The 21,663-nt window shown below is 39.3% G+C and overlaps 2 protein-coding genes across 2 annotated transcripts; both read left to right on the top strand.

Annotated features, from left to right (window-relative positions):
• Nucleotides 1–5,972: 5,972 nt before the first annotated feature.
• LOC149945964 (uncharacterized) lies at nt 5,973–8,445 on the top strand. Its single transcript, XM_090170680.1, has 4 exons — nt 5,973–6,098; nt 6,189–6,463; nt 6,506–6,758; nt 6,802–8,445. Exons 1-4 carry the CDS (start codon nt 5,973–5,975, stop codon nt 8,443–8,445), a joined length of 2,298 nt encoding a protein of 765 aa, XP_090026806.1.
• A 363-nt stretch (nt 8,446–8,808) lies between these two features.
• On the top strand, nt 8,809–10,229 carry LOC149945963 (uncharacterized). The gene is made up of 4 exons (XM_090170679.1): nt 8,809–9,043; nt 9,119–9,418; nt 9,658–9,855; nt 9,985–10,229. The coding sequence occupies exons 1-4, from the start codon at nt 8,809–8,811 to the stop codon at nt 10,227–10,229; spliced, it is 978 nt and encodes a 325-aa protein (XP_090026805.1).
• The last annotated feature ends 11,434 nt before the right edge of the window (nt 10,230–21,663 follow it).

Below are 21,663 nucleotides of genomic sequence, written 5' to 3'. Positions count from 1 at the left end.
GGACAACTTAACCAAAATTGACACTTGTACAGTTTTCATATCAGGTAATCATGTATCCGAATGAAAATATCCATAGATAGTGACGTATATTTAAGTGGAGAACATTTAAACCATGCGAGGTTATTTGCTAAGTTTGTTGATACTCAAATAAACGTCGCGCCGAGGTCACCATAGCAACGGGGGATTCTCCGCTCAACACCTGTTCTAAATAAATCACAGCGTTAAAAATGGAGATAAACGCGGAGAAAAGCATTCCTTTAAAGGAGCGCTAACGCCGTGGAGAGAGATATAGTTCGTGGTAATCAGAGGAGCTCTAACGGCGTAGAGAGATAGTTAGCGGTAATCAGATTCCTTTGTGTCCGACCTGTACTGAACTAACCACATCGCGTTTTATACAAACTAGTTTCGCTTTGTTTTTGTTGTGGAATAATGACTTATAAAGAAAACAAGGACTATGAACTGATTAAACATATAAATAAAGAATTGAAAAAAATGAATCGTCAACTTGAAATGGATTTGATTGCACAAAGAATGAGATATTTTCAAAAAGAGCATAATTCTCACGAAATGCATTTGGAACGACCCCCAAAAACTGTATTCTTAAAGGCGATAGACGAGTTAGTGGCTTTTATTGATAGCGTGTTAAATGTTATTAACGATAGTTCCTTTGTGTCAACAACAAATGTTGTAAAATATAAATAAAGTCTTAAATTTAAATCAGAGTTTTTTATTTTAAACATAGAAGGATGTAAGATAATTTAGAAAAGTGATAACAATTTGACAAACACATTTAATTTCAGGTTCAGAGTTGAAAATTATTTTATAACATTGTATTATTCATTTTTGAGTTTTGTAAAAAAGTTTTATTATCAATTTTATTCAAATAAGCAACGGTATAAGTTGTTTTTTTTAGATGTAAACTAGATTAATTGTTACAGAACTAAAACCCGGTTTGTTTGTTATTATACCAATGTAATTACTTATTACGTTTATTTAAATTTCACGAGCGCGAACCGACCTTGTTTAATTTATGTAAATATTTCGTATAGTGGCAATGTATTCAATATAAATTAGAAAGCTTTCCCTTGCGTCGTTATTAAAAGTTACGTGACGGTAATATATGATACATATGTCATAATAATCAAGTTCAAGTCATCTAGGTACGTAACGATATAAAAATCCGTTAGGAACAACTTGTTTAAAAAGCGTTAAAAAATTGACGTAATTATGGTAAATTTCCTAAAACAATAACAAAGATGGCCACCCTACCCGTTTAAATATGCAACATTAAAGATGGCGGCCAAATCACGTGAATTTTACAAATTACTAAGAGTTCATATAATAACCGCTAAAAGAGAGTTACAAACTTATATTAAGCCTTTGTCATTTTTATCGGGCTTCCTAACGGTTAATAAAACACAGCTTATAAAACTGATTAATATTTCCTTTTTAAGACCACTTGTTGATTTAACCCCTATCAAATATCTTTACCCCGTTATTAACGTATTGACTATGTTTAAAAAACTTGAAATATCCACTCCCTAATTACTTCACAAACTTTCCCGCGCGTCGTTTTTAAAGGTTAAGTGACGGTAATATATAGTTTTTGATGCATTTACAATGTCATAATAATAATCAGCTAGGCCCAAGCCATCTACCGACTTTTAATGTGACGTTTCATGTTAATATATATATATAAAAATCCTTTAGGGACAACTTGTTTAAAAACAAACTTGATCTAAAGTATATATGGCAAATTTCCTAAAAATAACAGACATGGACACCCTTTTCAATACACAGAACCCGTTTGAATATGAATCATTAAAGATGGCGGCCAAAACACATGAATTTTCCAGCCAAAAATGACTAACAACCGCTAAAAGAGAGACCACTCGAAACCAGCCTACAAACTTTACCCCGTTATGTGTTGTTAGCGTAAATATGAATCATTTTTACCGCGCTTCGGGAAGGCGCGTTTAAGAGTCTATACTTTTTATGTGCATAAAGACATTGTTAGATTAATAACCTAAAAACCGTTAAAAAGGTGCCCGTATTAGGGGTGACTTATATTTGAAACTTCTACCCGAATCCAAAGATACCAGTCTAGTGGTGAAGCATTGACAAATGTTAAATTTTCACCAGCAATCTTTATGGAAGACCCATTTCAATTACCGTAAATAAGATGGTGCGTGTCACGTGACGCGGCTATAATCATTAACGAACCATATAGGGACAACTTGTTACCCAATGAGACACCCCTGGTGGGACACTATAAAGATGACCACGAATGACAGGTTATAACACGATACAAGCTTTATCCCGTTATGTTCAGTCATTAAAAGTGAATCATTTTTACCACGCTTCCTAACGGTTATTACAACACAGCTTATTATGATGTAACCTTTTATTATACCTTTAACTCTCAATTTCTTCCTAAGAGTTCAACCAAGACACCACTTGTTAATTGGTCGATACATTTTCTCCCTAATCATTTCACATGTTAAAGAATTTTCAAGTCAAAAATTACTAAGAGTTCTTATAACAACCGCTAAAATAGAGACCACTCGAAACCAGCCTAAAAGCTTTACCCCGTTATGTGTTGTTAGCGTAAATATGAATCATTTTTACCGCGCTTCCTAACGTTAAAACACAGCTTATAAAACTCATTAATATTTACTTCTTAAGATTACTTAAGACGCTTCCTAACCGTCTTCAGAACATGTTAAATAATTTTCTCGCCAAAATGCTAAAAGCTCAACCATATAACATCCACTAAAAGAGATCACTTGTTCGGGTCCATAATCCCAAAGACGCTTCCTAACCGTTGTCAGGTAATTAAACCATGCAAATGTTTATACTAGTAAATACAAACTTTACCCCCCTCCACTTGTTCATTGATCCTTTTCGCGCTTACATCATCATAAACGCATGTTAAATCCCCGCCAAAAATGCTAATGAGTTGTTAACCATCTAGCAACCAGGTCAATTAGCTCTAACGTGTTATTATAAAGATACAAACTATACCCGTTTCCCCGCCAAAATCATGTCAAACATAAGTGTTCATTAATAAACCTAAAGAGTTTAACCACTTGTTGATTTTTATACACGCGACGCTTACACTTTCCCGCCAAATATTAATATTCAAACATATAATATAACTACTTGATGATCCTAAACACATGTTACTATACTATCCATATAACAGGTCAATGACCCATAACGGTAATCCACCTAATTAAACAATACCACGCTCATTAATATTCACCCTTTTTTAATTGACCTTGAACACCTGCACTCTAGTGAACTTGATTGACAGGTCAACTAATTAATTATTCAAAACACCTGTTAATCTCATTAATTATTCCGGTCACGCGCGCGTGACACGCGCCCGAGGGGGGGCGGAATCGCGATTCCCCGCTTCATTCCCCCCCGTCACGCAGCTGGGGACGCGGTAGCCACGCCCCCGCTTGGCTAGGAAGGGGGTACTATACTACTTACGTTACCGGGAATTTCCCAGTAATGATGATAGCAATATCATCAGCTTAACCGAAACAGCGGCATCCTCCACTGTTCAACCTCCGAACGAGTTCATCCACCACCAGGCACCACAGAAGGGGAGAAAGAACGCCCCCCTGTGGGCAACCACGACTGGTGGAGACCATAAGGGAGTCACCCAGCAAGGAGGATGTCCCTTTCCGGTCCGTTAACATAGATTTGATCCAAAGGCACAATGTGTCATTGATACGAAATCTTTTCGCAGCCTTCAGTATTACTGCTCCCTTAATATCAAGAAAAACCGCTAGCGCAATTTCCTTGTACTCAATTGCCTTTTCCAGGCAGCTGCTGATACCATGCAGGGCGGTCTCAGTAGACTGCCTTTCTGATAGGCATGCTGAGCAGCCGACAGAGGAGAGTTGCAAAGAACCTCCTCTCTAATATAGTTGTCCACCATTTTCTCCAGAAGTTTTCGGAGAAAAGAGGTGAGACTAATTGGCCTAAATACCTTAGCTTCCAGGTAATCAGATTTAGCACTCTTGGGTATAAAGATTGCTTGAGTCAGCTTCTAGGTGCTAGGTAAAGGCCCAAGAGCAATACAAGCCTTGTAGATTCTCAGCAGCAGAGGGCATAGAATATCACTGCCCTCCTGTAAAAGGATAGGAAAAATCCCATCCGGTCCCGGGGACTTATAGGATTTAAATGACTTTATAGCCCATATAAGTCTAGAATGCGTGACGACCTTATTCACCACTGCCCAATCTTCCCTTTTGGTTCGATTGATCCTCAAAGGGAGAGTGCCAGTGCCACCATTGCTGGTGACCTTAGAGTCTGGAAAGTGTACATCTAACATATGTGTCAGAGTGTTCTTACCGGACGTGGTAAAACTACCATCTTTCAACTTAATGTTGTCAAGATGCTTAGTATTATCGTGTGCCAAAATTTTCATTAATTTGGCCGTACTGGGAACATGCACTATGTTCTCGCAGAAGTCCCTCCATGAAGCCTTGTTGGCATCGCGGATAGACTTGTGGTAGGTGGTGAGGGTGCGTTTATAGGCATCCCAATCACCCCCCTTCTTTGCCCTGTTGAAGAGCCTACTAGTTTATTTGCGCAGCCTGCCAATCTCGTTGTTCCACCAAGGCACTAACCTTGCCCGGTTTTTGGTTTTTGGTTTGTTTTTTGTGCTTCCATATTTGGTCCCACGAAAAAAGAGGAAAGTAGAAAGTCACGACCCGTTCAACGTCTCTATCCTTTGGAACTTGTGAATAACCAAGAAGATTGGTCATTGCGCCGGGAGGATGTTACGACTTAATATATGGATATTTTTTACGTTAAATTTGCTTTTTGTTTTCTGTATTTGATAACGCCTTCTAATCAAGAATTAGTTTTTTTATTGGTGATATATATACGAGTGTAGAACATTTTAAACCGGCACTACCACCACTGCATCTCATATAAAATGTAATCATTGCCCAAAAATAAATAGTTCTTTTAAATTCAATGCGTTACCTCTGTTATTAGCGAAGTAGTCAGACACTGAAGACTAGTTAGTAGTTCGACCCTTTAATTTTCCCGACTCCTCATCATGGTGCCGAAACCCGGGAACAACCAGAATCAACTGCTTTCTAACCGAAGACGACAAGAAGCATAGAGACAGCCCTCTTCTTTCAGACTGAGACATCGCAGAATAATGGCAGAGGCCGCAGTCCTTCTAAGAGAGCAACAGAAAAGAACTATCCTAAGACGAATGATCACTACACTCTGTAACAACGTGACAACTGAACTATCAGCAAACGAGCCAAATGACAAGAAGCTGAAAGAATATGTGGTCAAACTCAAAGATAAAGAGTCGACCATGGAAACCCTTGAGAACACCATATTGTCCTTGGTACCAGTCGATACAGTCGAGAAGGAAATGGACGATGCTGTGGTATATCGATACAAACTCATCGTAGCACGAACGGACATTGAATCATTCCTCACCCATACGCTACGAGTAGAAAGACGTCAACGCCGCAGACAAAAAGGTTCCGATGACGACTTAGACAGCGACTCTACAGTAATTTCAACCCATAGTCGACATCAAGCCACCTCAATCCAATTGCCTAAATTAAGTCTGGAGAAATTCGACGGAGATCCGACATCGTGGACGGGGTTCTGGTCTATCTTCGAGACAGCCATTGACGAAAATCCTGGTCTCAACGCAGCTCAGAATTTAAGCTATCTTAAAAGTTATATAGCAGCAGTCAGGATTAGCATTGACAGCTATGAACTACGCTAGTGCCAAAGAAATCCTGAAAACAAGATTTGGAAAAAAGCGTTTGATTATCAATTCTTACATGAACGAACTTTTCTCGCTTGAGTCAGTGAAACGAAGTACCGACATCAAGGGATTACGAAACCTATAACACAACTGCGAAATTTAAGTCAAGAGTCTTGAGTCCCTTGGAGTTCCGAGTAACAGCTATGAATCTATGTTAAACACGCTACTTATAAAGCTCATTCCAAGCGACCAGTCATTTGAGTTCGCCAGAATAAAAAGAGAAGATGACGATTTCACTGTTGACGATTTACTGAAATTCCTCCGCAAGGAAATTGAAGCGAGATAAAGACACGCATTACTGACGGGAGGATCCGAAGGAACCGATAACAGAGTCAGCTCATCGAATCGATCTTCAGAACACTTCTAGTCAAGAACTGGATTTCAAGACACGAGGCCCAAACAACGCATATCGTACACGGCTGCGTTAACTACGGTTACCGAAGATAGATGTATTTTCTGCGACGAAGCCCATGAACCAGTCAAATGTCTAAGCTTCACCGTATCCGAAAGACGAGATATTTTGAAGAAAAGGCCGCGATGCTTTATTTGTCTACGATACAAACATCGAGCTCGGCAATGTACAGCGAACGTAACCTGCAACACCTGCAAGAAAAGACATGACGAAGCCGTCTGCCCTGAAAGGTTTCCTGATTAAAACTCAAATTCTGAAGATATATCTATCAGCTGCGCCTCTTTCCAAGATACGACTAGAAATCAGTTACCTCGAACCATTCTACTACAAACTCTTCCTGTGAAGATTATTGCCGGGCGGAACCGAGCTACACATCGATGTCTACTTGACACCTCGAGTCAACGCACGTTCATTGCAGCGTCAACGTCGATGAAGCTGAATCTTCCAGTATCCGGAACAGAATTCAAGAGAATTTATGCCTTCGGAAGCGAAGAACCGATCCTTGCCGAAAGAAGAAGAGTAAAAGTACGACTTTGCGATCTAACTATGATGAACGAAATCGAACTAGAAGCGCTCGAAGATCCTAAATAAAGCCCTTCTACCAGTTGCCACGGAAGAGATCTACAAGGAGATGGAAACCCGAGGCATCCAACTCGCAGAAGACCCAAACGAGAAGAATCTTGAATTGACACTTGTAATTGGCGCCGAGCACTACTGGAGGATCGTTTCGGGACATATCCGACGATTTGGCGAGTTAACAGCAGTTGACACGAAATTCGGTTGGACTCTTCATGGACCTTCGAACGGAAATTGGCGAGAGCAGACTACAAATTCAGTTTGCGGAAAGAACGTAGCGGACGAAGAACTGGCATCAACCCAATTACGAAAATTTTGGGATCTCGATGTCTTGGGTATAACCGATTCGTCTACGTCCAATGAAGATCAATCCGTTATCGAACACCTGGAGACTTCGATTCAATTTAACGGAAGGAGTTACAAGGTTCAACTGCCCTGGAAAGAACATGAGCATTTATCATCGACAAATTATCTGTCCGCACTCCGGAGATTCTCATCTTTGATAAATCGCTTCCGAAGAGATCCATCCTTTTACGTCCAATATTCGGAAGTAATTAATGACTATTTAAGACAAGACATCGTCGAAGAGGTACCAGCTCATGAAGTTGAAGACTCGTCACGAATAATTAATTACTTACCACATCACGCAATAATAATAAACGAAAAGGCAAGTACCAAGTTACGAATCGTCTTTGATGCCTCGTCGCATGATAAGAACTCATGTGCTCTAAATAATTGTTTTTATTCCGGCCCGAGCCTCCATACTGATCTCATTAAAATTTTGATCAAGTTTCGCCTTGGGAGAATTGCGTTTACCGCAGTCGTCGAGAAGGCCTTTCTTCAAATCGAGTTGTACAAGAGCGACATGGATGCGGTTCGGTTTCTTTGGACGGATAATCCGACGAAGGACGAAAGGCCGAAGATACTTCGATTCAAAAGGGTTCTATTCGGAGTCTCGCCGAGTCCCTTTCTGCTCGCTGGAACCATCCGTCACCACGTCAAAAAGTTCAAGGGGACGCATCCGGAGACGAGCCAGTTACTAGAAGACAATTTCTACGTAGATGACCTGATCGGGAGCGAAGATGATCAAGACACCGCCCTAAAGAGATCGCTGGAAGCAACTAGCATAATGAAGCAAGCTAGTATGAATCTACGGCGTTGGAAGACCAATTCCAAGTGGCTGCAGGAACGTTGGAAGACCGAGATGAAGGAAGACGTAACAATGACGAAAACTCTCGAGGAAAAGAATTCTTCACTTAAGGTCCTGGGAGTCAGCTGGAACCCAGAGAAAGACGTACTACATTTCGATATCACCACACTCCTCGAGTTCCTCATCAGTAAGAAGAATACCAAGCGATTCGTGCTCCAGGCATCATCAAAAATATTCGATCCTGTGGGTTTCCTGAGTCCGTTTCTCATCAGAGTCAAGATCCCATTTCAAGAGATCTGGGAAAAGGGCATAGACTGGGATGGTGTGCTACCGGATGATCTGGCGATCAAGTGGGACGATTGGTGTCTCGAGTTACCAGCTCTACACGAAATGGCGATACCACGTTACTACCTGAAAAATGCAGACGGAGAGGTAGTCAAAGGTTTTGAATTGCATTGCTTCTGCGACAGTTCAGAAAGGGCCTAAGGAGCTGTCTTGTATCTTCGCTATTTCACCGCTGATGGACGAATTGAAACCAGATTGATCGTAAGCAAGGCCAGAGTAGCACCTTTGAAACGAGTTACGTTACCTAGTTTGGAGTTATTGGGAGCTGTCATCGCCGTCCGTCTAACGAATCACGTAAAGCCCTATTTCTCGTCATGGAAACCAACAATCCAGTACTGGACCGACTCCAACATAGCGCTCGGGTGGATTAAAGGCACTGCAAGTCGTTGGAAACCATTCGTTGCGAATTGGGTTCGAGAAATACAAGAAGCGTCTGATCCAGAGTCATGGTTTCATTGTCCGGGACGACTAAATCCAGCCGATCTCCTAACCAGAGGAAAAGATATGTCAAGTCTAATCCGAAACGACGTTTGGTGGAATGGTCCGGAGTTCCTCAGAGACACTGAGGACAAGTGGACCTTCCAAAGACCAGAGCGAAGACCTATCGAAGAAAACGAAGAGCTTCGGCCCAAATTTCGAGATGAGATGGTTCAATGCGTTTGCGTCTCCGAAAACGAGAAAGAAAATATTCCAATCTTGGACTTCAAGAGATTTAGTCGGCTAATTCGCCTGCTTCGCAGTACGGCCTACGTCCTGAGATTCATATACAACGTTCGTTCGAAGACGAGGCGTCTCTGAGTCTTATCCAGTGAAGGAATTGAAGAAGCCGAGCGGTACTGGATCAGACAAGCGCAAATTCAAGTATACCCAGAAGAGTATCGAGCGTTGAAGGCGACGTCACCCATTTCCAAGGAGAGCACTATTGTAAAACTGGCTCCGTTCCTCAACGACGATGTAATGAGAATTGGCGGACGATTGGATTTAGCCGAGTTATCCTATGAAGAGAAACATCCCTGGATTTTACCTCAGAGACACGAATTCACGATCCTTCAGATTCAACACGTCCACGAAACGATGATGCACGTCGGCCTTTCCGGAACTCTGACGAAACTCCGTGAGCGTTTCTGGTACATACGAGGTCGTCAAGCCGTGAAGACTACTGTTTCGAGGTGTCTCATTTGCAGGCGGGCCAATGCTAAACCAGTTTCGGAACTACTGCGCCGTTACCGAAGGGACGGATCATAGAGTCACCACCTTTCTCAATCACTGGCGTAGACTTTGCAGGACCGATATATATCAAGACAGCTGATGGCTCCAAATCAAAAGCCTACATTGCTCTGTTTACATGTGCAGTCGTCAGAGGTGTTCATTTGGAGCTGGAATCCAGTTTAGCGACAGAGCATTTCATATTGGCTTTGCGACGCTTTTTCTCCCGACGTGGAATCTGTAAAGAAATCTGGTCCGATAACGCCCTGACGTTCCTAAAAGCAGACAAAGAGTTGCAGATTCTCTGGAAGGTAATTAAAGATCCCAAGGTTCAAGAATTCCTTGGTCAACATAGAATCAAATGGTGCCATATTGTCGAGCGAGCCCCCTGGTGGGGAGGATTCTGGGAGTGACTTGTTAGTATAAAAACAGCAATAAAAATAACTTTGGGGAAATGTTCTCTATCATACGAAGAATTCGAGACCACGCTCATTGAGACCGAAGCCGTACTCAACGCCCGACCCTTAACCTACGTTGAAAATGATGCAACGGAGCCAAGACCGTTAACTCCAGCCAACTTCCTGCTCGGAGACAGAGGTAATCTTTTGCCGTCTAGACCATTTAACGCTCTCGCTACCAGAGAAGACGCTACTAGAAGACTGAAGTACAGACAATCTTTACTGGACCTTTTCTGCGCCGCTGGAGAAATGAATATCTAAAGGAGCTGCGTTCCGCCAACCTTGTACAGAATCAGACCGATTCCAATAGGATTAAAATCAACGACGTCGTATTGATATCTGAAGACAGACAACCACGATAGAATTGGGAGATGGCCCGCATCGTCGCAACCCAACAAGGACGCGACGGAAAAATACGAGCTTGTTCGTTACGAACATCGACTGGATATATTACTCGACGCGACGACCCGTTCAACGTCTCTATCCTTTGGAACTTGTGAATAACCAAGAAGATTGGTCATTGCGCCGGGAGGATGTTACGACTTAATATGTGGATATTTTTTACGTTAAATTTGCTTTTTGTTTTCTGTATTTGATAACGCCTTCTAATCAAGAATTAGTTTTTTTATTGGTGATATATATACGAGTGTAGAACATTTTAAACCGGCATTACCACCACTCCATCTCATGTAAAATGTAATCATTGTCCAAAAATAAATAGTTCTTTTAAATTCAATGCGTTACCTCTGTTATTAGCGAAGTAGTAAGACACTGAAGACTAGTTAGTAGTTCGACCCTTTAATTTTCCCGACTCCTCATCCCCACCTGTTACTCTCTTCCACCACGAAGAGGTACAAGGTTGCAGTTTATGGAAGGGCTGTACTAAAATTTACTTTGTTTCGAAAGAAAATCAGACGGACAAAATTTTCATTAATCATAAGCCGTTTTTAGTATTTCCTTTTTTTGAAAACTTATATATAAAAAAATCCTTTATATGGTTTATTAGTCTTTTAGCGGACAAGCATTCAATGTGGTTTCAACACGATGGAACACCACCGCATTATGCTGTAGTTGCTCCAAATGAGCTAAATCGTGATTATCCGAACCGTTGTATTGGGCGAGGAGGACCTGTAGCGTTGCCAGCGAGATCTCCTGACATAACGCCGCTGGACTTTCACCGTTGGGGCCACATGAAACAACTCGTCTACAAGGAAGAGATAACTTCACGCTACCACTGAATACGTTTGATCCACGAAGGCGTAGAATCTATTCGATTACAACCTGACGTGTTACAGAATGCTTGTAAATCTGTATACGGTAGATGTCCAAAATGTATGCAGGACATGGTAGACATTTTGAAAATTTGCTGAAATTCTGTTGACTTTAGTAATAAACTAAATTGAAATTTACTGCGAAATTTTTAATTATTTAATATATAATTTTATAGTTTTATTTTTAAATGACGTAGAATTAAGTGTTAATTAATTCGTCGTTCCTCCAAATGCAATGTGTTCAGCAGTGGCGTTAAATCTTGTCAACGATAAATCTCTTAGTCTGCTGGCGTTTCGTTAAGAAAATCTTTCATCCACAAGAAAACGTGTAACGAATTTAAATCAGTGAATGTCCCTCTCCCGCCCCCTCTGTAGGGAGGTAGTAGGAGGTGCAGATAAATGTTTTTAATAATAATAATAATAATAATAATTGTTTATTAGTCGATGAATTCTGTTACAATAGTGGGGTTGGGCTAAGTCTTACTAGACTTTTAAGCCCACACTTTACTGGTATAAAAAATAAATAGATTTGTTACATATAAAAACAGTTAATGGTAAAGATAAAGCTAGGGTTATGAAAAGTTTGTTACATATTCTTTCGCAATTTTTTTTAAAGCTGTACATGTTTTTACATCATCTAACTGTAGAGAATTAAAAAAATTTATACCTTTGTGAAAAACAGAGTTTAGTCTACGGGTAGTTTTCGATTTTGTCACTAGTAGTACATTTTTTTGACGAAATTCATAGATTGTGCTGTTATTTTGTTTAAATTCATTGTGAATTTCGTTATTGACTGATTTATATATAAAAATTATAGAGTTGTAATTTATTATCTGGGTTATAGTTAGGATTCCAAGGGACTGGAATATTGGGCCCGTATGTTCATAGTAACTTTTTAGGTCTATGACTCTGACGATTCTTTTTTGTAAGATTAATAGCCGATTTAAATTTCCTTGAGAGGTGTTACCCCAAATAAAAGTGCAAAAATTAAGATATGGATAGATCAGGGTATAGTACAAATTTCTCATAGTTTGTTTATTAAAGATTAATCGATTTCTAGAGATAGCGTAGATACTACTGGAAATTTTTTTAGCTATATAATCTACGTGTGTTGTCCACGTTAATCGGTCGTCAAACCAAAGGCCCAGGTATTTGTAATGGTCAACTCTCTCTAAGATGTGGTTCTCAAGTACGATTTTGATATTTGGGGGCACATATATTTCCTTATTCGACATAAACATATATACAGATTTTGATTTATTTAATACAAGGTCATTATCTTTAAGCCAATTGTTAATATCTTCCAACTTTCTATTTGTTTTTCTGACTGTTAGTATGATGTTGTCTTCGCTATCCAGTAGGAGTGAGTCATCCGCATATAGGGTTAATGAATCATCATTGAACAGCATTAGGAGATCATTTATATATAGGTTAAAGAGTATTGGCGAGAGTATTGACCCTTGGGGAATTCCAAAATGAGAGGCTTTACTATTTGATAACATTCCATAAATCTTTGTTTGTAGCAATCTATTGTCCAAGTACGATTTAATCCAATCTGATGCTCGACCTCTTATTCCCATTATGTTTAACTTTTTTAAGAGTCTATCGTGGCTTACATAGTCGAAAGCTTTTTTTAGGTCGAGAAAGACGGCTAAGACCACTTTAGAAGAGTCTAGTGACGTCAGGATCTTATTGTAGACGTGAGCTATAGCGTAGTCTACCCCACACTTTTCTCTAAAACCGTACTGCCTTTCGGCTATGAGATTGAATTTAGAGGCATATTTTATTAGTCGGATGTAAAAACATTTGTCATATACTTTTGCTAACACTGAAAGTAGAGCGATCGGTCTGTAGTTTTCCGGGTTATCGATATCACCTTTTTTGTGCACTGGAATTATTACAGTATTTTTTTAAATGTTAGGATAAGTGCCGGAGTTAAATGACAAGTTAATAAGATATACTAGTGGGGTAACAATATATTGAGCCACGCATTTTAGAATATTCGGCGTTATTTCGTCTTTTCCTGGGGCTGAGTCATTTTTTAGGCTCGAAATTATACTGGATATTTCAGTTTCGTCAGTTTCAAATAGCATCATTGAGTTAGCACAGTTTTTTACTAAATCATAAGAGGCATCATTCGCCATATGAATATTAGTAGTTTTTGAATTAACAAAAAATTCATTGAAGGTATCAGGGGAGGTGGATATGGTATTCGGATATTTTTTTTTCTTACTTTTTCCCAAAATGTTATTTATAATCTGCCACGTTTCTTTTGGAGAGTGCGAGTCGACTAATAAATTTTTGTAGTAAGTAATTCTGGCGTTGCGAATTTTATTATTAAGGCTATTTCTATGGTTTTTATAATTCGTATTGTTTTGGTCCGTGGGCGAGCGAATTACTATTTTCCTCAGCCTATCTTTAAGTTTAATTTCCCTCTTTAGGTCATCTGTTATCCAAAAGTGCGAAGTTCTCTTATGTACTATTACGTAGGGAAAGCAGTTGTTATATATAGTTACTAATTTATCTAAAAAACTATTAAACGCCGCGTTAGGGTCATTTTGGGAGTATAAGAATTTCCAATCTATGTTTTTTACGCAGCAAGAGAATTTTTCAATATTTTTTGTAGCTTTATTCCTTATTTGGTATAGACAATTCCTGGGTTGAGGAATTTTAAACGTAATGTGGATAGGGAAGTGGTCTGATATGTCCCAATCCGCGTAAATCTTACACGAACTCACAGCTTGCGCTAAATTTGTAAAACAAATATCTACCAACTTTCCAGAAATTCTAGTTGGCTGCTTCACTAGTTGCTCTAGGTTATGGCATAACACTAAATCATTAATATCGGCGGTTAGAGAATTCTTTTCTAATAGATTGATATTTATGTCCCCTAAGATTATTTTAGAGCTTCTGGCAGAGCCCATTCTATTAAGATAGGCTTCCAAATGTAATACGAAGTTGCCCACTGGACCAGGTGGACGATATATGACCGATATAAATGTTTCTTTAATTCTTATGGTAAAAATTTCATGGCTCGTGGATATCTCACAGAGGTCGTCTATAATTTCCACACCGATTGTATCTTTAATCAAAAAACCAACTCCACCACCCCTGCGATTGACCCTACCCGCTCCATAAAATACATAACCATCATAATGTTCTTGATAATCTTTATACCACGTTTCGCAAAGGGCAAAAATATCTATGTCAATATTAAACTGAGTTACACAATACGAATATAAAAGGGGAAAATTACAGTTTGCACTACGTATGTTATGTGATATTAAATTCAGCATTTATTTCAAATATATATAAAGAGAATAAAAAAAGAGAGTACGAAGTTTCCAAAAAAAAAAAAAATATATACATTTTTATCTTACGTAATTTTGACAATTTTTTCCGTTTGAAAGTCGAATTTAAACGTTTCCCCTTCTATTGATATAGAGTTTGTCGCACTCCATTTAAATTTTAGCGGTTGTTTTGTCTTTGCGAACATTCTTAGTTCATATCGAGCCTTGGACTGATTTGGAGTGTAATCCTGCTCTATATAAATATTCGTTCCCTTTAGTTTTACATTTTCCTTGAGAATTTTCATTTTCGTATCATACGTGTCTGCTTTATAAATAATGACCCTACATTTGTTAGTGTTGAAAGCACCTCTGCGAAATACCTGAGCTGGAGTAATATTTATTTCGATTTCTAGTTTATCGTAAAAAATATCTGCTATTTTATTGGCAAGCTGCCCTCTATCTTCGTTTTGTACGTCATCTACACCTCTAATTACCAGGTTATTACGTCTCGTTACTACTTCTAAGTTTTCTATTTGAAACCTATTTTGCTCTAATTTGCTATTATATTCTTTTTTTAGGTTTTCAATTTTATCGTCTAGTAGGTCACATTTTAATTTTACCCCTGGTACTTCATTAGCATTAGCCTGGATTTGGTCGAGCTTCATATCCATGTCAGTCTGTCTAGACTATTATTTCTATTCTATTTTCCGTTTCTTTAATTCTCTGCAGCTGTTCGTCTAGTTTTTGATTAATACCTGAGAATTCTTCAGTTTGAGACGTTTTAAGATTTCTAATTTCTAATAATATAGTATCGATAGTTTTAACTCCACTTCTTGTTTCTCTTTGGCTATTTTCCCCCGTTTCCTTCATGTTTTCGGTTTTAACTAGTAGACTTGTTGCAGCGGGGGGTCAAAATACGCCAACCCAACACTGTTTGAGCTGTAGAGCTCGTATGCACCCGAACTGGTTTGACGATTGATAAGTTTTCAAGACAATATATTGAATATTCAAAAAGTTACTTGGATTTCGTCCGCCTATGTTTCTTCTACGTCGAACATAAAGGATCCGGTGTCGGTTATTTACTATAGTATGAGCTGGTCGGAAACGAATTGCACTCTGTAGCTTCAGCGACCGGAATGTTAGAGTAGATCTTCTTGCGTAGTTTGTAGGCTTCACACGGCGGGGGCACGAGATAATCTAACACCGTAGTAGTTAATTTTTCGTCCGCCTATGTTTCTTCCACGTTGAACATAAAGGATCCGATGTCGGTTGAGTACTATGTAGTACGGACTTTGATCGTAATAAAGCGCGAGTCGAAAGTTCGATTAATAGCTTGGTTAAGGGGAGAAGGTCGGAGCGCATAATCAACGAACCGCTCACCTCAACTAAATTTGCTTAGTAAGTTTTGCAAAGCTTGATTTAACCAGAGTATATTCTATTAAAAACTCGTCCGCTAACACCCGTTACGACGGGTTTTTGACGTAACTAGCGACAGTTATCCTGATTCTGTTAACCCTAGTGGCAGGATTGTTAAATTAGGTGATCCAACATAAATATGGATAGCAATACCCCTCGTTGCGCGAATACTTCTGGAATATTTCAGGGGGACCTTGAAATAACAGACCTGACAGGCTCCGCGCCAGCAACAGACACAAGTAGGCACGTGCTATACGTTAAATTTTTTTAAAAAGGTGCCTATGATTGGGCCTCCAAAATCGAAATCAACTTGTAATTCATAAAATTTTACTTTTGGGCCATCTAAAAATGCTTATTTTGAAAAATCACAAAAAGATCTTGGCTATGAGATACTTAAAATGTCACAAAGCTGCGACACTTAGTGGCGGAGTAAAAACAAGTCGGCCCAGGCCTTAATATTAGGTCCACATCGGTGTACTCGAGTGGGCAAACCCATACACCCTTAGTAGACACAGGCAAACTAATACAAAAGCTGTTGAGGCTACGTGATTTCTTATAGTTTAATATATAAATTTCCATTCTAAGTTAAAGAGTGGATGCCACCCACCATCAGGAGACCCGGGTGGGCAAATTAATATAAAAGCTGTTGAGCTCATGTGATTTACAATCGTTTGATATATAATTTACCATCCTATATTAAAGAGTGGCCACCGCCCACCCTCAGGATACCTGGGTGGGCAAAACAATACAAAAGCTGTTGAGGCCATGTGATTTCCTATCGTTAGATAGACGGAAAGTATCAAAGGGGAAATAGGTAAGCAAAACACGACGAATATAATTCTTTTAAATTATTGAAATTAGTGGAAATATGATTTAAAGAAATTCTTAAACTGGGTTTCAAATGTGCTTATTTTAGAAAATTTATATCAACCATTTGGGTAGTTTAGGCACCAAAAGTCATGTAAATTCGCAAATTTATTAAAAAAAATACCCATGAATGTAATTTTGCAGAACAGAAATTAATAGAATATGTCGTTCTCGAATTTTATATTATCTCGGTGATCAAATTGGTATTTTCTAGGAGCAGATATTTAATATGGATTATCAACAACTGCATAAATCATATAATTGCAATAATGTATTTATGTACTTAGAATAGAGCTCGGCGAAACGGATAAATTAAACGATAAAATTTCGATTAACCATAAAAATTACGATTAACTGTTTATTCATGGATATTAACCAGACTAAAAAGCAATTTAACATGTAAATATAATAGATTTTTTCGGATAATTTGTGGATAATTGTGGGTTTTAGATAAAAATAAATAAAGAGATTCATTCTTATCCAAACGCCGACCTCTAATTAAGAATATGGCAAGACGGAGATTCTTAAGGGCCTGTTGCAAAAGCCCTAGCCCTGATTACCTGACAGAGCTGAAACTTGTACACAGTTTAGAGGTATAGAAGTTATATCGGTGTAGTAATTTTTGAAATACAGATGCGGAAGGGTATCGTTCGGCGCCAAAAATGAAACTTAACCCAGGGAGGAAAGAAGGTGTCCAACCTGTGGAAGCTATGAGACGAGATTCACGCGTCAGAAAGGTCGCCTTTCGTTGGCTCCACGTGTTTGCGGGGGGTCAGAGGTTTTTGTCCACTTTTAGTTTCGTTTTGGAGGAAACATCCGGGGATAAAACTGCCCTTGACATTGGCTATAAGCGGGGGCAAATGTGCTTTGGACTGGATCACAAAGAGGAAACACTTTAATTAGCACCATACTGGCGACGGATTTGTCTTATAGGAAATAGGAAATCAGTTGAAAACGCGTCAGTGCGATGATTTCATCGCAATTTTTAGGGCGTATTACAATTTTCGTGGCGTACGATATCGTACCATTCGGTGACTCTCCCTTTAAGGGGGTTAGTCGGAGGGGGCGGAAATTAATGGCACTCCGTGCGTGTCACAGAGTTGTATCGAATGAGCCCAACTTTTAAGGGGGTTGGTCGGAGGGGGCGTTAATTAACGGCACTGCGTGCGCGTCAAAGAGTTCTAGGCAAAATGGAACAATAGCCCCGCCACTCCCTTTGTTCCCCTTTATCGACCCCCTTAAAGAACGTTTAAGGAGATTCCAATGGTGCAAAAATTATTCCCCGCAAAAGCATTATTTAAAAAGTTAATTCAAAATTGCCCAAAGACTATACATTTGCGGCTGACGGCGCCGCGCACTCACTTCGCTGGAGCGCTGAGGGGCCGGACTGGTACCCCCCAGCCCCGTTCTTAAAATCATCATGGGTGCATATATAAACACCATTAAATATATCTCCTTCAGTATTAATTCCCGAAAAATAATGTTTCGCATTAAAAAAGTTTTAACCGCAAAATATTATTAAGAAAGATATGATAAATGTAACATTGTTACTTGCCATCAATTTTTACCATGGAAAATACTACATATTTCGAGATTTTTGTACGTGTAAACTAAAAGTAAAACCCTCACGGCGCCGCGCACTCACTTCGCTCGAGCGCTGGGGGCGCGCGGCGCCACCCCAGCCCCATTCTTGCTTATTAAGCTGTGCCATCTATAACGCGACCAAGAGGACAGTATCTAGTATAGTCTCTTGTGGTGCGAATTAAACAAGGGAGAGCGACTGAGAGATGAATCGATCCCACACGAAGGAGTTTTCCCTCCTCCTGGGTGCATATATTAACCCCACCTACGGACATCGTTTCCAGTGTAATCGTACCTAGTATCTAGGCTAGCGAATTGAATTCGCCGTAAAAAAACACATTTTCGGTTTGGACTCTTTTTAAAATTTTAGTGATATCTTGCCGTTAAATGTAATTCTTCATCAGTCCTACCTTATCCAACACATACAAAAATCTCGTATTTGCCGACAAAATCTTCAAATATGTCGTATTTTACAAGGTAAAAATTGCTGGCAAGTAACAATTTTATATTTATCATATCTTTCTAAATAATAAATTGCGGTTAAAACTTTTTGGATTACTGTAATCCTTGACAAAAAATACACTTTAAAAAAATAATAAAAAACCATCCTTGACAAATAATACACCTTAAAAAATAAACAAAAACCAAAAGTACCTATTGTTAAAAATAGCCTTAGAATCTTCCGAACTTGCGGAACTACGCGAAGACCCGTTATCGGGCACGGTTAGCGGAAAATGAATACGGTTTTTGAAATGTTTCTTTCCTAAATGTATAGTAGCCCACCGTCATTTTAATCCTTTAATAAAAGCTTTGTTTCGGTCACCGTGATTTTAATCCTTAGACCCCACGTCTACTACAGCAGCATATTTCACGTATATTGTGGTCCTACTGGCGCCATTACCACTCCCAACAAATAAAGAAAGGCTGATTTCCGAAAGGGCAAAAACGGCGCGCTCTCTTCGCCGCGGAGTGAATTCTACGCCCCGAACCGTTCGTTTCGTACATCTTTAAAATTAGTATAACTTTAAAATTAATTATTTGCGTCTAAGAATTTTTGCACCATTAGGTTCCCCTTAATAAGTACATTGGTAAGGTGCAACTAAGAAGTGGAAAACATGTGGCGGGGCTATTGTTCCAAATAGCCGAGTTCGATCGAATGAGACCAACTTGTGTTTTTCGGTCACTCTCCCTTTAAGAAGGATGGTCGGAGGGGGCGGAATATAAAGGAGTCGGTTTTGGAGACTACGCGGCCAAAAATCCCGGTTCGATTCCCGGACGAATTATTTAAAAGAAAACCCAAGGTTAGTGGTCGACGAATTTTGGAAAAAATCTTATCCACGAGTGTCATTCTTGATTAAAATGCCTTTAAAAAAATTCATTGCAGGGGACAACACTTTTAGAAATCATGTCGAAATTTTAAAATTAAAAAAAAAATTCCTTGGCAGTCGGGAAATTGGTAAATAAACATTATAGATGGGGCCTCCAAATCAAGCTGGGCCTACGTGCAGAAATTTCCTGGCAGTGCTTTTGAGACCTGGTTTGTTAACGAATGGTTTCGAAGGGTTGATTTTTAATTCTTAACACCAAAAACTACATTAAACATTGAATTTTAAGTAGTAATAAAAAAACTAATTTGAATCTGATTTTTAAAGAAGACGTCGCGCTAAGTTTGAGGTAAATGTTAGTGAACCTTTAAGACCTCGTATTTCCGTAATCGAGATGGGTGGTAAGTTCATCGGGCATTTTGTGATCAGTATCACCCGTAGATTCATCCCATTAAATTTTTACGCACGTGCCGGATTCGCCCTATTTGAAGCTCATCAGTACCATCATAAGTATATAATATTGTTACATTTCCTATTCTTCACAAGATAGACTGCATTACGGGCTTCGTCGCCGTTTTGCGTCCGCTTGCTAACTCGTCACACGTAGCCTTTGACAGTGCCTCGCTAAGGGGAGATTTTCTTCATGTGATGACGTCACTCCGTTACTAACTCTCAGTAAATAACTAAACTAAAAAGATAAGCTAGGTCTATGCATTAAAATTTTTAAAACGCGTTGCCAAATATGGGGAAATTGGTGGAGAATAAAATGTACTATAAGTTCATAAAAAACCCCCTATGGAATATAATGCAGTTTAATTACGCTTAAAATAGAAAAGTCAATAATAAAAAGGGGAAAAAAGCTATTTGTTCAAAATTTTCACATGGGGGGCCCTAGGAATCGGTCAGAATCCCATGTTATTTTCAATGGGAAAATTTCCATTTTTTGTTGTCAAAATTTTATTTTCGCTGCCCTGGAAAAACGGTTGCCCATTGAATAAATTCCCTTTAGGATTTTGAATAAAATCGGTGAGTTACACTTCGGGGCGTCTTCTTGTTAGTATAGTCTATTTGTTAAAAGAAGTTACGGCCCATCGGGTAGCGTTCTATGTTCGCGCGACGCTAGTCCGGGCTCACTATAAATAGTTTTCTTGCCAAGATTTTTACATTCATTAATTCTTTTCTCGCAACTTATTATTCGATGAATTTTCGTACGTGGAATTATTCATTACTCAATATTTTGCGAGCAATAATAAAATAAAACATAACATAAAAGAAATACTTAAGAAATCAAAATTTATATCATTAACCGTTTCGTTAAATACCACATTCAACACTCGCTGATAGGGAAAAAAACAGATCAAACACTTATTTATGGATTTTAGCATAGTCAACTAAATTATACAAAGCCAGTGCGCGCTCAAATCGACCATATTCCTATTTACGCCAAGCGGTGAAAAGGGGGAAGCTCATCGGGGGACAATGGAGTTTTTGTGCGGGCCTAATAGGTTCAGAGGGCTCTGACCGATTATTGAGTAGTCTCGGATCGTAGATTGTTAAAATGGCGGCGTAGTTACACTCGACGTTTTTTTTTTATTATTCAAAGAAGAAAGGGCTGATTGAGTCTGAGAAGACCGCGAGCCCGGCGAAGACACCATCTGATTAATCAGGGCGAGATATGTGTAATGGCCACGCCAACGGGGGGCTACGTGGGGACAGGGGTGGGGGCACCCGTGGCGGAAGTATTCCGACCACCCGCTGGGGGATTGGTGGTCGTCCTCACACGGCCATCCACAAACTGCCTCCCGGACGCCTGGGATTACAGGACTGAGCCACTACTCCCGGCTTACACTCGACGTTTGTTTTGACAGGTTTTTCGACTGTTTCCGTTACAAATTTTTGTCGTACGATAAAGATAAGTTATTTATTTTATTCTTTAATACTTGCA

The sequence above is a fragment of the Leiobunum rupestre genome, chromosome 4 (assembly GCF_980474605.1).
Source record: "Leiobunum rupestre chromosome 4, qqLeiRupe1.1.hap1, whole genome shotgun sequence".
Classification (NCBI taxonomy): domain Eukaryota; kingdom Metazoa; phylum Arthropoda; class Arachnida; order Opiliones; family Sclerosomatidae; genus Leiobunum; species Leiobunum rupestre.
Note: the sequence above shows the minus strand (reverse complement) of the source record. Positions and strands in the feature narration are given on the sequence as shown.